Source organism: Haliotis rufescens, unplaced genomic scaffold, assembly GCF_023055435.1.
Source record: "Haliotis rufescens isolate VD_foot unplaced genomic scaffold, xgHalRufe1.0.p SCAF_1, whole genome shotgun sequence".
Lineage (NCBI taxonomy): Eukaryota > Metazoa > Mollusca > Gastropoda > Lepetellida > Haliotidae > Haliotis > Haliotis rufescens.
Window position 1 is genome coordinate 80,115,916 of NW_025963779.1, and position 13,889 is coordinate 80,129,804.

A 13,889-nucleotide genomic window follows, 5' to 3' on the forward strand; every position below is an offset into this window, starting at 1 on the left:
ACAATGGTCTTGATATTTTATGAAATATATAGGACATACACGTTGCATCAATACACCACTCACCCAAAGGATGTATAAAAGTTGTACCAGGTCAAGTACATGAAAATTACATGGTTCTCAAAAAGACAATGATACAGCAACCATTGTGAATAAAACTTACTCTGAGCAACCCATGCTTGCCGTAAAAGGCGACTATGCTTGTCATAAGAGGTGACTAACGGGATCGGGTGGACAGGCTCACTTACTTGGTTGATGCATGTCATCAATCCCAATTGCGTGGAACCCATGAAGATCCGGGGAAGAATAGGTCTTCAGCAACCCAAGCTTGCCGTAATAGGCGACTAATGGGATCGGGTGGTCAGGCTCACTGACTTGGTTGATGAATGTCATCAATCCCAATGGTGTGGATTGATGCTCATGATGTCAATCACTGGATTGTGTGGTCTCGATTATTTACAGCCCGCTGTCATATAGCTGGAATATTGCTGAGTGCAGCGTTAAACCACAAACTCACTCACTCACTGAGTACTTCGATTAAAATGAATTCATTTCTCGTTTGAAATGGTTTAAGTTAAGAGAAATATCCTTCACCTTGCACTTATAATTGAAATATTTGGCAAATAATATAACAAAGTAAAAGACTTTGTCAGTGTTAATGATATTTTTACAACCATATAATATAAACTCTGGGTCATGTATATTAAGCTCATATATGAGAACATTTATCTTTCAACCAATCCTTGAGGGATATCCAAAATATGTTTGCTTTTTCACATTCACAGTACAAGTGTACAATCATATGTGGACCAGTGAAACTTGTGATTGACAATGAGCAACATCCTAGATGGTGGACATGCCAAGCTTGTCAAGTTTGTGCAGATAGCAAATAATATTATTCAATCAAACTGCAATCACCCAATATCATCTCAGGGAATTCAGTCACAACAGACACACACACACACACTGATACAGACACAGACACACACACACACACACACTGGCTGACCTGCCTTTCATGTTATTTACAACTATACACAGACACTCTGATATGTGACGTGTTGTTTACAGGGAAGATCCCGAGTGGTTTATTCTCCCTGCAGTGTTTATTCTACGTTAACACCAATCACATGTTGTTTATTTCTTATATGAGATATAAACATCATGTACAGCTTCTTCAAGGATGATGATAAAATGTACAAACTTTTAAATAGTTATATTTAAATAATGATGACTCCCTCAAAAGAATCCGACCTCGGCAATATATCTCTCAATGTATCTGTCATATCTTTCCGGCTTTTGGATGCGATTGGTCGGCCATCACATGTATCTGCATATCCCAGCTGCATCTATGGGGAACAACTCACTAGATACTCCCCTCTCAAAAATAACATCGTCCACTATACGACGTCATCAAGTTGCGAGCACATGTTCGAATCTCCAGAAATGACGTCATGATAGAACAATGTTTTATCATGAAATAAACCACGCTTCATTGTCCTTTGTGATTTATGCATAGCTATCTTATATAACTCCATAATTGCAGCCTAGTTCGGCAAGGGTGGAAACTGGACTTTTATAGTCAGTTAACTCCCTTGCCGCAGGAAGATGGACTTGGCAGATGTATAGATGTCCCAAAACAAATTGTGGGCCTGTAGATAAACTTATGTTGCGTACGCCAAACACCACTAAGATCATCAAACAATGTGTGATACATCCATTAAGAGGTGAGGTGAGGTGAAATGGGGTTTAACGTCGCGTCCAAGATTATTGCACTTATATAGCGACGTGCATGCACGTGTATGTGTGGCTGCTTGTACTAGTCTGGACTAATGCCGATTTATAGTGCGGAGGCTCTACCACTAGACCACTGAGGTGGTCTCAGCCATTAAGAACAAATATACATTTATTTCATATATTATGGTACATGTGAGTATCAAACACGTCTATGCTGAAAGGAATTTTATGTAAAAAAACTAATAACTACAGCCTATGGCATACAGTGAAATACACCGTCAATCTGTTTCACCAAAATATAATCAGGAATCTGGAGAGAATGGAATCAATTAGAACAGGTCTCCACCACTCCACTGCTTAAAACAAAAGGTGACCAAGTTGCATGTAGTGGCAGGAGGACTTGGTTGAGCGTAATAGTGCACTGAGGGTGAGGGCTAATATGATATCAACTTCTGGTTTGTGTTGTCCAATTATTTTCAGGTTGACGGGGAATGGCTGGAATATGTTCTTGATAAAAAAAAAAAACCAACATAATTTTGATCATAGGTCACATTCTTGGTAGGAGGTTTCTTTCAGTATGTGATTTAATACTAGGGTGACTATCCAGGGCATGTTCACTATAGCAGTAGTGATGTTGTCTGCCATAATGTTTCTAAATGGATATCCAGACCACTTGCCCCTTCAAGCAATGTGGATTTAAAAACCAAACAAATGGGAAAGTTAATGAGTATGTATTTCATTTTATTAGGTCCACCCATACTATGTATGATGCAGTGCGATATCGATTTTAACTGTTGGAATTAAAACTTGTCATTAATGTACTGATATCAGCAATGGACAATCGTGATGCACCAACAGTTCAATCAATTGTTACACCTCGAGCCAAATCTGATTCACGGCTGTCCGATTTGCCTTGAAAATTAACTTTCTTCAATATTAAGTTTCTTGAATATTATTTTCTATAGGCTCCAGGCATCAATCAGATGTCCTCTTTAGCCATTCTTCAAGGGCGAACTTGGTGCCAGTGCTGACCCTCCCTAAAGATTCCTTGTCTCCAGATGTCTGTAGCAGTGGGGCTAAGGGCAGGTCAAGGTCAACTTGCTTGCCTTCATCATTCAGGACAGTTGCTCTGTAACAAAATTGTACATATTCATTTTGACCACTGACACTATGGTTTTGGGAAGGGATGTCAGAAAACAAGACCTAAAAAGTCTTATATAAGGCATGAGGGGGGTAGCACAGTGGTTAAGGTGCTTGCTTGTCATGCAAAGGCCCTGGTTCAATTTCCCACCTAGACCTAAAAAGGCAAATATAAGGCATGCAGGGGGTAGCATAGTGGTTAAAGTGTTTGCTCGTCATGCCGAACACCCAGGTTCAATTTCCCACACGGTGTCCACATTTCTAGTGTCCACTGCCATAATAATGCTGGAATATCGCAAAAACTGTTTGAAACCATACTCACTCACTCACTTTAATAATACACACACATCTAACCTCCTCCTGACAAAACTTCATATCAAGTCATAAAGTTGGAAGGAAACTGGAATTAGTGTGGGTTTCAGTAACAGAGTAATATGAAATTAGGGTCTTCACTTTATATGTACTTCTGTGTCCAGTAGGGCCAGGACAGGTAACTCGGGTACCTGGGTCGGGTGGGTACTGAGTAGGACCCGGGTACCCACAGGACTACCCGGACCCGTGGTTAGTCACGTGATATATTGTTTAATGACAAAAATTATTTAGAACTCTATGGTTACAGTACAAGTCACTAATGTTCACAGTTCTTTCTGACTAAGCACCTGTTCCTTCTGATTTTTCATATGGTTGGATAAACATATAACTTAATTCAGCTTCAGTGTATGAATGACCAGATTGTTTAAAACATGTATCTAAATACGTTTTGCCAGGGCTATGCTGGCAAATCGGACATTTTGAAACTTCTCCTGAGACCTACAGTGGGTACCCGGGTAGGGTCGGGTAATAGGGGGGTGGGTACCCGGGTAGGGTCGGGTAATAGGGGGGTGGGTACCCGGGTAGGGGCGGGTAATAGGGGGGTGGGGACCCGGGTAGGGTCGGGTAATAGGGGGTGGGGACCCGGGTAGGGTCGGGTAATAGGGGGGTGGGGACCCAGGTAGGGTCGGGTAATAGGGGGGTGGGGACCCGGGTAGGGTCGGGTAATAGGGGGGTGGGTACCCGGGTAGGGTCGGGTAATAGGGGGGTGGGGACCCGGGTAGTAAATCTGGACTCGTCCCAGCCCTTGTGTCCAGGCTTAAGTTTACCTGACAGTTTGAGGTAGGCTGCCAGAGATGTTCTGCTGTTCTGGCGACTCTTCATCCGACAGTTTCAAAATGCCCGAGATGACATCACGGTCCAGCCATGTGCAGGCATCCACTTCCTCTGGCTGCATCTTCAGCTGACTGGTCAATTTATCCGAGGTCAGGTCAGAGATCAGCTTCCCGTACAAGTATACAACCATGTGATGACGTTTTGGCAGACCATGTGACAGCTTTGGTGGGTAGACAGACTGAAATGTAATAATTAACAAAATAACCTTATATTTCATACCCTAAAGAACACCTTATGCTTTTTAACTCTACATCAACAAACAAAATTTACACCACTAGGATGTGTCATATGTCCATTATCCATTGCAGGTGCATATATATTCAATACATGAGAGGCAAATGTCCGACTCAGATCAGAGGGGAGTATGCAATGGTTCATTTTACGAGGCCGTTGTCACAATTGAACGAACTTTATTCTTCAAGTGAACTACACGTTTTCATGTTTCGCAGGTGTGCCCATGTGCTCGACCCCGACATCCCATAATTCTTTCAAGGCAGCATAACTCCTGAAAGGACAACCGCTAAATACATGCTAATGCACGACACCATGGTACAGGGGTTTGCATGTGTAGGAGAAAGCATGACTGAGGGTTTTTAAGATATTTAAAACCCGCATTCGCAGGATTAAGCCAAGGGGCATCCGCCTCAAGTTTCTATCCTAAGGATAAGGGTTTTAAATACATGTATCATAAAAACCTGAGGGGAAGTGTTTTATCTAACTTATAAACCGAAAAAAGAAACTTAAAACAACATTTATTAACATTTTTATGTTTCAAACATACTTTCTATTAACCTTAGGAAACAGGCGTAAAATATCTGTTGCTGACGTACAGGACGGGTAGTTGAAAACGACATTCATGAAAGCATTGTGATTTATCAGTGTCTCCATAGCCTGGTGGTACCCTCACTGGGCTACAGATACGAAGGTTGTAAGTTCGAACTTTGGGAATATACAGAGAACATTTGACATTGAATTTACATTTCATTACATTGTGTTCAAATGCAAAATAAATTTCTTGCGAGAAACATTCATATGTTACTATCTAAACGGAAGTTGTATTAATAAAATCCCAGTCATATTATAACATATAATATAGCAAATATCCCTGGGATATTATATAAAATCCTGGGGCTATTATAACATCCCTGTTTATGAGATTTAATCCCACTGGAGAACAATAGGATGACATCACTGGAGATTTATAATATTGCATAAAGTACTCCACATTCCCAGCCCACATGGTGTACCAGTAAGTACTCCACATTCCCAGCCCACATGGTGTACCAGTAAGTACTCCACATTCCCAGCCCACATGGTGTACCAGTAAGTAGGCTATCAACCAACTCTGTGAGTGATATCGATTCAATGCACTTGGCTAATGCCTCGTTAAGATGATTCATCTGCATCACCCAGGCAGAATCCTTGTTGGCACAGTTGCCTAATAGCCACACTTTGCCTGTCTCAACACCAGACAACTTGACACATGCTTCATGGTTCAAAGGAATTCCACCTGTCTCAAACACCAGACAACTTGACACACACTTGTTGGTCCCAAGGGCTTCCACTTGTCTTAAGCAACAAATAACCGAGACTGCCTTCTCTTTCCTATTTAGATGTATGCATAAAGATTCATAGAGTGATAACACTCTCAACAAGACTGTATGACAAGAGGGATGACTTCAACTTTCCATATTCAACTTTTGTCGAGCAATATTCCTGCATCTCCTGACCCACACTGAACAACTTTTAAAGTATAATAGAGCATCATAAGACTCTTGTTCAAAAGTGGTTCCACCAAGGTTACAACCAGGGGTCGGGAAAATTTAAAATCCCAATCGGACATTTGCATTTAGGCCATGCCCCCTTCAAATAGCGTATTTTCGTACGACTTTTCACACACATTACAAGTTGTTACGTACAGTGTTCCATCGTTATTGAGCGCTTCTGTTATAGCGCTGTAAAGCATGGCTCCCAAAATTTACTAACATTTTTAGTAAACTCAAGTTTTCCAATGACACGATGTTTTCCCCCCATCTCAGAAAACATTATCAGCTGATCACTGCATTCACGTAACACCGGAAATACAAGTCAACAAATCCAAACTGAAGAACGCAATTTAATCCTATCATTATAATATCTGGTAATAATAAAAATTGTTCACTGTTTATCTTGACTAGAGTTTGCAATATATTTGATTAATATTATTCAATATTTCATTCAATAATTATAATAATGTTACAACATTCAAGGCCTCAGTAAAGCTTTCAAAAAGTTTAATGGTAGACATGTGGAGAACATTTCCAAATTTGACCTATCAGCGACAAAAATGATGTCCACTGCAATTCCCTATTTTGGCTTGTTTCTGTGTTATTTCAGGTGAACAACTGACTTGCCTTTGCATGTGTTTGTGACAGGTGTCATCTGTGGGGTAGGATGCGTTCACCTTTTTCACCAACAACTACCATGTAATATCATCACTATTTAATAGTGTTTACATAAACATATGTTAATGATACAGTCGGAATTGTACAATCAACTCTGCTTTTAGCAGAGATTTCTTATGAAAATGGAAAGTGTCTTGTCGCTTATATTTTATTGACAAATACATTTACGTTATTGTCCCAAAATCTTCTCTTTGACATCCCCGACTCCAGATAACATGACACACATTTGATGGTCCCAAGATCTAACCAGATATGGCAGGACACGACAATGTGACATTATCAAATTCAGTGTGATATGACATGATGATCCTACTATCTGAGAGCGCTGTTTGAAATCCAATTGTTTCTTCACTTGAAGGGGCGGTTGGGTAGCCTAGTGGTTAAAGCGTTCGCTCGTCCCGCCGAAGACCCGACATGGGTACAATGTGTGAAGCCTATTTCTGGTGTCCCCCGTCGTGATATTGCTGGAATATTGCTAAAAGCGGCGTAAAACCATACTCACTCACTCACTCACTCACTCTTCACTTGAAGGCAACTTGAAATCCACTCTTACCTCCCAGAGAGCCAACAGATGCAGCTGGTTCCCAACACACTGGCTAGCTTGTAGCTGTAGGCCTGTCTCCTCACCAAACTCACGCAGACCCGCTTCCACAAACTGAAACATGCACAGGGACCAAATAGGGCACAGTGTCCCTATTACAGAACATACAAAATAAACCAATATTGTATAACCATATTTATCAAATATCAGCACAATCTCATTGAAATCAGATCTTAGTCTTGCTAAACAAAGAACTCAAGACATCCCGTTACGGGTCACGTCAGAATAACTTTCCCAACATTGACCGACCAATGAAATAACTAACATGAAGTCAACATGGGATTTAGTCCAAAAAAAACTTGTCCCAGAAAATGTTTGAAAAATATAACTGTGCTTCTTAATGTTGAAAAAAAAAAATTATCATAAAAAAATAAAATACCTTGTTGCAAGGTGATTTTTTTAGTAAAAACAAAATTGGACTCAAAGTGTTAATTGAAAAAACATCTGGTTTTGCAGATTAAGTTGAAAAAATAGCAAGTCTCCAAACAAATTCCTAAGCTCAAGAATACCAAATGGTCGGTACCATAAGTCACCATTGATCTCACCATCAAATATAATCATGTCACTTAAAGATGCAGGGTTGTTGTTATTGTTGGTTTGTTGTTTAACGACGCACTCAGCAATATTCCAGCTATATGACGGCGGTCTGTAAATAATAGAGTCCAGACAATCCAGTGATTGATATCATGAGCATTGATCCACGCAATTGGGATCGATGACATGCATCAACCAAGTCAGCGAGCCTGACCACCCGATCCCGTTAGTCGCCTTTTACGACAAGCATAGTCACCTTTTACGGCAAGCATGGGTTGCTGAAGACCTATTCTACCCCAGAATCTTCACGGGTCTAAAGATGCAGGGAAGTTTGACAGTTTCGTTCTGTTGAGCAGTAGTCCAAACTTGTATTTTGGCATAGTTTCAAAATATCTTGGTCTTAGGATATGGACTATAATAATCTGATATTTACTGGACGAGAAGAAATGTTATGTGACTCGGGCATCCGACTTGTGGCTAAAGTCACAGCTGGTTTAGGAAGGACTTTCCTTCATCCAACTTACAGTTTCATTTTCCTCTATGTGCCCACCTGCAATTGTAAACATCCATATCAGCTGTCTCTTCAGCCAAATCCACATGGAGACCACAACATACATACAGCTATAACCTTAAACATATCCTGCCATCAAAGATACTTATGTAAACTGACAAAAAAAACATTAATGTGTAAAACGGTTCAGTAAGTTTCACATAAAAGTAACAAGTGAGTGAGTGAGTATGGTTTTATGCCGCAATCTTCCAGTAATATCACGGCGAGGGACACCAGAAATGGGCTTCAAACATTGTACCCATGTGGGGATTTGAACCCGGGTCTTCAGCATGATGGGTGAACGCTTAAACCACTAGGCTACCCCACCGCCCCATAAAAGAAAAGACAGTGATAAACTGCTCCGTGCAACATAAACAATTTCTACTTAACCTTCCAGTCAGAAAACGACAAATGGACCTGGGGCCCATTCCACAAAGGGATATTTGCGCTACGATCATTGTAAGTCTATGTTAAAGTATGAGAGATACGATCGCCTAAGCGCTAACATCACTTTGTGGAACGACCCTCTAGAGTTGTTTATGGCACCAACTTGACATTTTACACAGCATTGTTACTAATAACTTGAGATGGTGGTCAGTGCAGGCTGTTTGGTAAACATGACTGCATGTTCAACCATTTACGAACTAAAGAAAAATCAAACATTTACCAACTAAATAAAACTCAAAAAGGTGGACAAAAAGAATGCGTTTCACTTTTTGTACCCTCGTGGACGTTTTGACCTTCACATATTGAGCCAGCACTTGAACAGTGTAGACGAAGAGAATGAGTTTCACATTCTGCGACTTGTGGACGTTCTGGCCTTCACATTTTGGGCCAGCACTTGAACAGTGTGGACAAAAAGGATGAGTTTCACATTTTGTGCCCTTGTGGAAGTTTGTGTCTTCACATATTGGGCCAGCACTTGAACAGTGTGGACAAAAAGGATGAGTTTCACATTTTGTACACTGGTGGAAGTTCAGGTCTTCACATATTGGGCCAGCACTTGAACAGTGTGAACAAAAAGGATGAGTTTCACATTTTGTGCACTGGTGGAAGTTCGGGTCTTCACATATTGGGCCAGCACTTGAACAGTGTGGACAAAAAGGATGAGTTTCACATTTTGTGCACTGGTGGAAGTTCGGGTCTTCACATATTGGGCCAGCACTTGAACAGTGTGAACAAAAAGGATGAGTTTCACATTTTGTGCACTGGTGGAAGTTCGGGTCTTCACATATTGGGCCAGCACTTGAACAGTGAGAACAAAAAGGATGAGTTTCACATTTTGTGCACTGGTGGAAGTTCGGGTCTTCACATATTGGGCCAGCACTTGAACAGTGTGGACACAAAGGATGAGTTTCACATTTTGTACACTGGTGGAAGTTCAGGTCTTCACATATTGGGCCAGCACTTGAACAGTGTGAACAAAAAGGATGAGTTTCACATTTTGTGCACTGGTGGAATTTCGGGTCTTCACATATTGGGCCAGCACTTGAACAGTGTGGACAAATAGGATGAGTTTCACATTTTGTGCACTGGTGGAAGTTCAGGTCTTCACATATTGGGCCAGCACTTGAACAGTGTGAACAAAAAGGATGAGTTTCACATTTTGTGCACTGGTGGAAGTTCGGGTCTTCACATATTGGGCCAGCACTTGAACAGTGTGGACATATAGGATGAGTTTCACATTTTGTGCCCTTGTGGAAGTTCAGGTCTTCACATGTTGAGCCAGCACTTGAACCACAAGGCCAACACCAACAAACTCCTGATGATATGAAAGTAGTAGGGAAATCATAAAGCAATATTTGTATGTAGTCAGTAATGTACTGCAAAAATATTACAGATTTCATTTACACATACACACGGAAAGATGGATGAAGGCTTTACCTGGAGGAACCCAAATTCCCGGAAATGCTCGTAAATGTTTGGCTCTTCTAGTCAGTAACACTTTTCCATCTCCTGTTTCCATGACAACAGCAGCTCCCACATCTACCCCTCGGTTAGCAGTTTCTGGAGGGAGAGCTGCGACATCCTCCGGGGTGAGGTGAAGAACTGGACAGAAGGGCGGGTGCTGGGGAGTAACAATGTAAACCCTGCAGGCTTCTAGCTGTAATGAAATCCTGCGTAGGAAAACCAGTGGTCAGTTGTGCATCACATTGATTTGTGATTGTTTGTTTGTTGTTTAACGCCGCACTCAGCAATATTCCAGCTATATGACGGCGGTCTGTAAATAATCAAGGCTGGACAAGACAATACAGAGATTGATATCATGAGCATCGATCCATGCAGTTAGGATACAATGACATGCATCAACCAAGTCAGCAAGCCTGACCCTTTGATCCTGTTAGTCGCCTCTTACGACAAGCGTAGTCACATGTTACGACAAGCATAGTCGCCTCTTACAACAAGCATGGGTTGCTGAAGAACTATTCTAACCAGGATCTTCACAGGGTCTGAGCATCATGCAGCACTCTAATGGAAATATGGAACTGGCAATACCCACTTATAGATCAAGAACCAGCAATGGATGGACTTCCACATCCAGCTTTGTTAGGGTGGTTGTTTTCCGACATGATTGCAGGGTTTGTGGAAATAGTCATTAATTCAAATGTGACACTCCTCATGATGCTTATCTATATGATCCTGTTATATAATACATACAACAAACACTGCAGATCTTTATTTGAGTGGGGGCGGTCGGGTAGCCTAGTGGTTAAAGCGTTCGCTCGTCACGCCAAAGACCCGGGTTCGAAGCCCATTTCTGGTGTCCCCCGCCGTGATATTACTGGAATATTGCTAAAAGCAGCATAAAACCATACTCACTCACTCACTCACTATATCTGAGTGGCGATAATGAAAAGTAGACCTCAACATTCCGAGTTCTCCATAAGGTCATCATCTCGAATACCCAGTGTATCATAGCTGCTTAATATAATCATTAATGCCCTGGGTGCAATTGTGCAAAACCTAAGCACTATGAGTGTCATAAGTCTGTGGTAAGGTAAGGGAGTTACGATCACATTGTTTACTGCCACAGTCAGCAATATTACAGCTATATGACAGCGGCCTGTAAATAATGGAGTCTGGGCCAGACAATCCAGTGATTAGTGTGAGCAACGGTTCCCACTGTCAGGATTATTGATGATGACACTCAATCAACCAAGTCACCAAGCGACCACATGATCTGTTATAGTCACCTCATACAATCAGCATATGTTGCTGGGGAACCATATTCTAACCCGGAATCCCCACAAGGTGCACTGCTGTGAATCAAATGTGTGTGAAACACTGCCGCTGTGAGGTTCCATAAATCATTCAATGAGAGCTGTTCATTCACCAAATTAATTCGTCCTCAGTGGCCTCTTACAACAACAGGGCAGTACTAAGGCAAATATGGGATTCAGAGGATCCTGGGACTATAGGGGAAGCCACTCTGCACAGTAGCAGATGCGCCAGAAGTGTAACTGATGCTCCACTATAGCAGCAACAACCCGCAATCCCTCTGATCGCCACTTCTCATGGCAAGCACAAGTTACTGCACACTATTCTTACACATAATAAAAGAGAAGGGAAAAACAGAAAATCAACTGCAGGTAGACATTTTGTCTGCATAGAAAGTGACACAAATGATAGAGATTGTTTACTATCAGAGTAAAATACTACAAAGATGGTACAATTGTCTTGTTACTTTTAGTTTGACTGGTGTTTTCCCTGTGAGGTCATCCGTCACTACAAGCCTGTTGTTGTCCATTTCAGCATGTAGATGTGTCGCGAGGTCAGTTGTCCCAAAATACTCCAGAATGCACTGCCACAAGAAAATGAGAAGCTACATGCACACTTAATTTGGTACATAACAAAATGATACAATTATTGATCAAGGCGATTAGAAGCTTAGATATAGCCTAAGTAATAGTACTGTACTCTATAATTGATCGCCAGATTTTTGATATCGTGTGTACAGCATTGTATGATCTTGCATGATACAACCAGGAGTTATAGGATCCTAATTAAAGTGAGAGCATTGCACGTCCATACTGCTTTATTCTAGATCGTCAGTTTCATATCGTGTGTAAGAAACTGCACACATGAAAACCTGTGAGAACCGTGCGAGAACTTCTTGTCCTTCTTTAGGTTTTGTTTTCTTCAGATGCACCAGAATTCGCTTTGTGTTTGCTGTCATTTTGTTTAAGCACTGCCTGAATATCAGGCTGATAGACCGCGGACGTTCTCAGTTTGTTGATGTGCAGCGATGGGTTACGAAATGAGAGTTACTTCCCTTGGATTTACGACCGGAATCCGCAAGACAGTCACAGAAAATATTTATTACTTGTCTGACACAAGTGCTTGAATTAAACAAAATTTCCAAGGCGTGCTGATTTTTATCTTTTATTCTGAGATTCAAGAACAGTATCAAATTAATTCATATATTAGTCTTTAACTAGTTTGATTATTTAACGATTGCATTCATTCTCAATTATAAATAGATTCTTATGGGCAAAAAATACAATGTTGAAAAAAAGGACCAAAGTACACAATAAAGGTCAAATATTACGAATTAAGAACTAAATGTAAGCACTAAATGTTACTAATAAAGGTCAAAATACAAAACAAACAGACGTACGCCGGTTAAACAAATAAAAATTTGAAACAAAGGTCAAAAGTATTAATATCAATAGTCAAATGTTACGAAAAGACGTCATAAGAAAAGAAAAAACAATGTGTTCGAAAGAACGTCAGTGAGCACGAAAGGACGTTTACAATAAAGAACGTCAGTGAGCGCGAAAGGACGTTTACAATAAAGAACGCCAGATATGGCGCTGCAATTTGTAAGACATTCCGAGTTTAATCACTCCTCGTGCACTCACCGTCTGACGTCACACACACACACGCACACACACACACACACACACACACACATATATATATATATATATATATATATATACTGAACAGCATTGAAAACGCACCACCATGAAAATGGATGTATTTTTATCCGGACTTAAGTCATATGAAAATATATAAGTGAATGAGTAATATACGTCTTCGCCAAAACGCAACAAATTGCGTACACATCATGGAAAACGTGTTTTGTTTCACGGGAAGCATGCAGAATAGGGCTATGAAAGACAAACTTTTAAAAGCCACATCACTTGTTGCTGCAGACGTTATAAGGATACTGACACAAGAAATGCCAAGATTAACAGCAGAGGAACGTGAACGTGCCTTGGGCATGCTTCAAGTTGGTACGTCAAGTAGAGTCGTTGCACAACGGTTTCAATGCCATCATTCAACAGTCCTCAAGCTACTGAGCATATACCAGCAGACAAGAACCACCAGAGATCGACCAGGTCCGGGTCAACGTCGTGTAACTACACCACGTCAGGATCGCCATATTGTTCGTCGGCATATTCGTGATCGTACACTTCCGGCTACCAGGACTGCAGCAACCGTACAAGGCCGAGAGAATTGATCAGTGCTGACACCGTACGTCGACGTCTCCGCTCAGCAGGGCTACGTGCTCGACGTCCATATGTTGGACCCATACTCACTGATCGACATCGAAATGAACGTCTGCGTTTGGTCAAAAGGCATCGCCATTGGAGATTGCGGCAGTGGCACGGTGTGCTGTTCTGTGATGAGTCCCGTTTTCATTTACGGAATGCTGACGGTCGACTGCGAGTGT

At 41.2% G+C, this 13,889-nt stretch overlaps 1 protein-coding gene across 2 annotated transcripts; it reads right to left on the reverse strand.

The window, feature by feature from the left end:
- Nucleotides 1-2,454: 2,454 nt before the first annotated feature.
- Nucleotides 2,455-12,476, reverse strand: LOC124143757 (nucleoside diphosphate-linked moiety X motif 17-like). 2 transcript variants are annotated; one of them, XM_048401852.1, is made up of 7 exons: nucleotides 12,294-12,476; nucleotides 11,895-12,011; nucleotides 10,094-10,277; nucleotides 8,184-8,209; nucleotides 7,078-7,179; nucleotides 4,014-4,258; nucleotides 2,455-2,863 (listed from the first exon to the last, which is right to left on the reverse strand). In XM_048401852.1, exons 1-7 carry the CDS (start codon nucleotides 12,384-12,386, stop codon nucleotides 2,710-2,712), a joined length of 921 nt encoding a protein of 306 aa, XP_048257809.1. In that variant the 5' UTR covers nucleotides 12,387-12,476; the 3' UTR covers nucleotides 2,455-2,709. The 2 variants fall into 2 exon arrangements, with proteins under 2 accessions (XP_048257809.1, XP_046368783.1); XM_046512827.2 differs by having other exon boundaries at nucleotides 12,300-12,475.
- Nucleotides 12,477-13,889: the final 1,413 nt, after the last annotated feature.

Excerpts from the sequence above, each read along its gene's own strand:
- LOC124143757 (XM_048401852.1), bottom strand. The coding sequence starts at position 12,386 with ATGACAGCAAACACAAAGCGAATTCTGGTGCATCTGAAGAAAACAAAA. Across the intron at positions 4,259-7,077 it reads ATCTGTTGGCTCTCTGGGAG|TCTGTCTACCCACCAAAGCT; the intron begins GTAAGAGTGGAT and ends ATTACATTTCAG. Across the intron at positions 2,864-4,013 it reads AGCCTACCTCAAACTGTCAG|AGCAACTGTCCTGAATGATG; the intron begins GTAAACTTAAGC and ends ATTTTGTTACAG.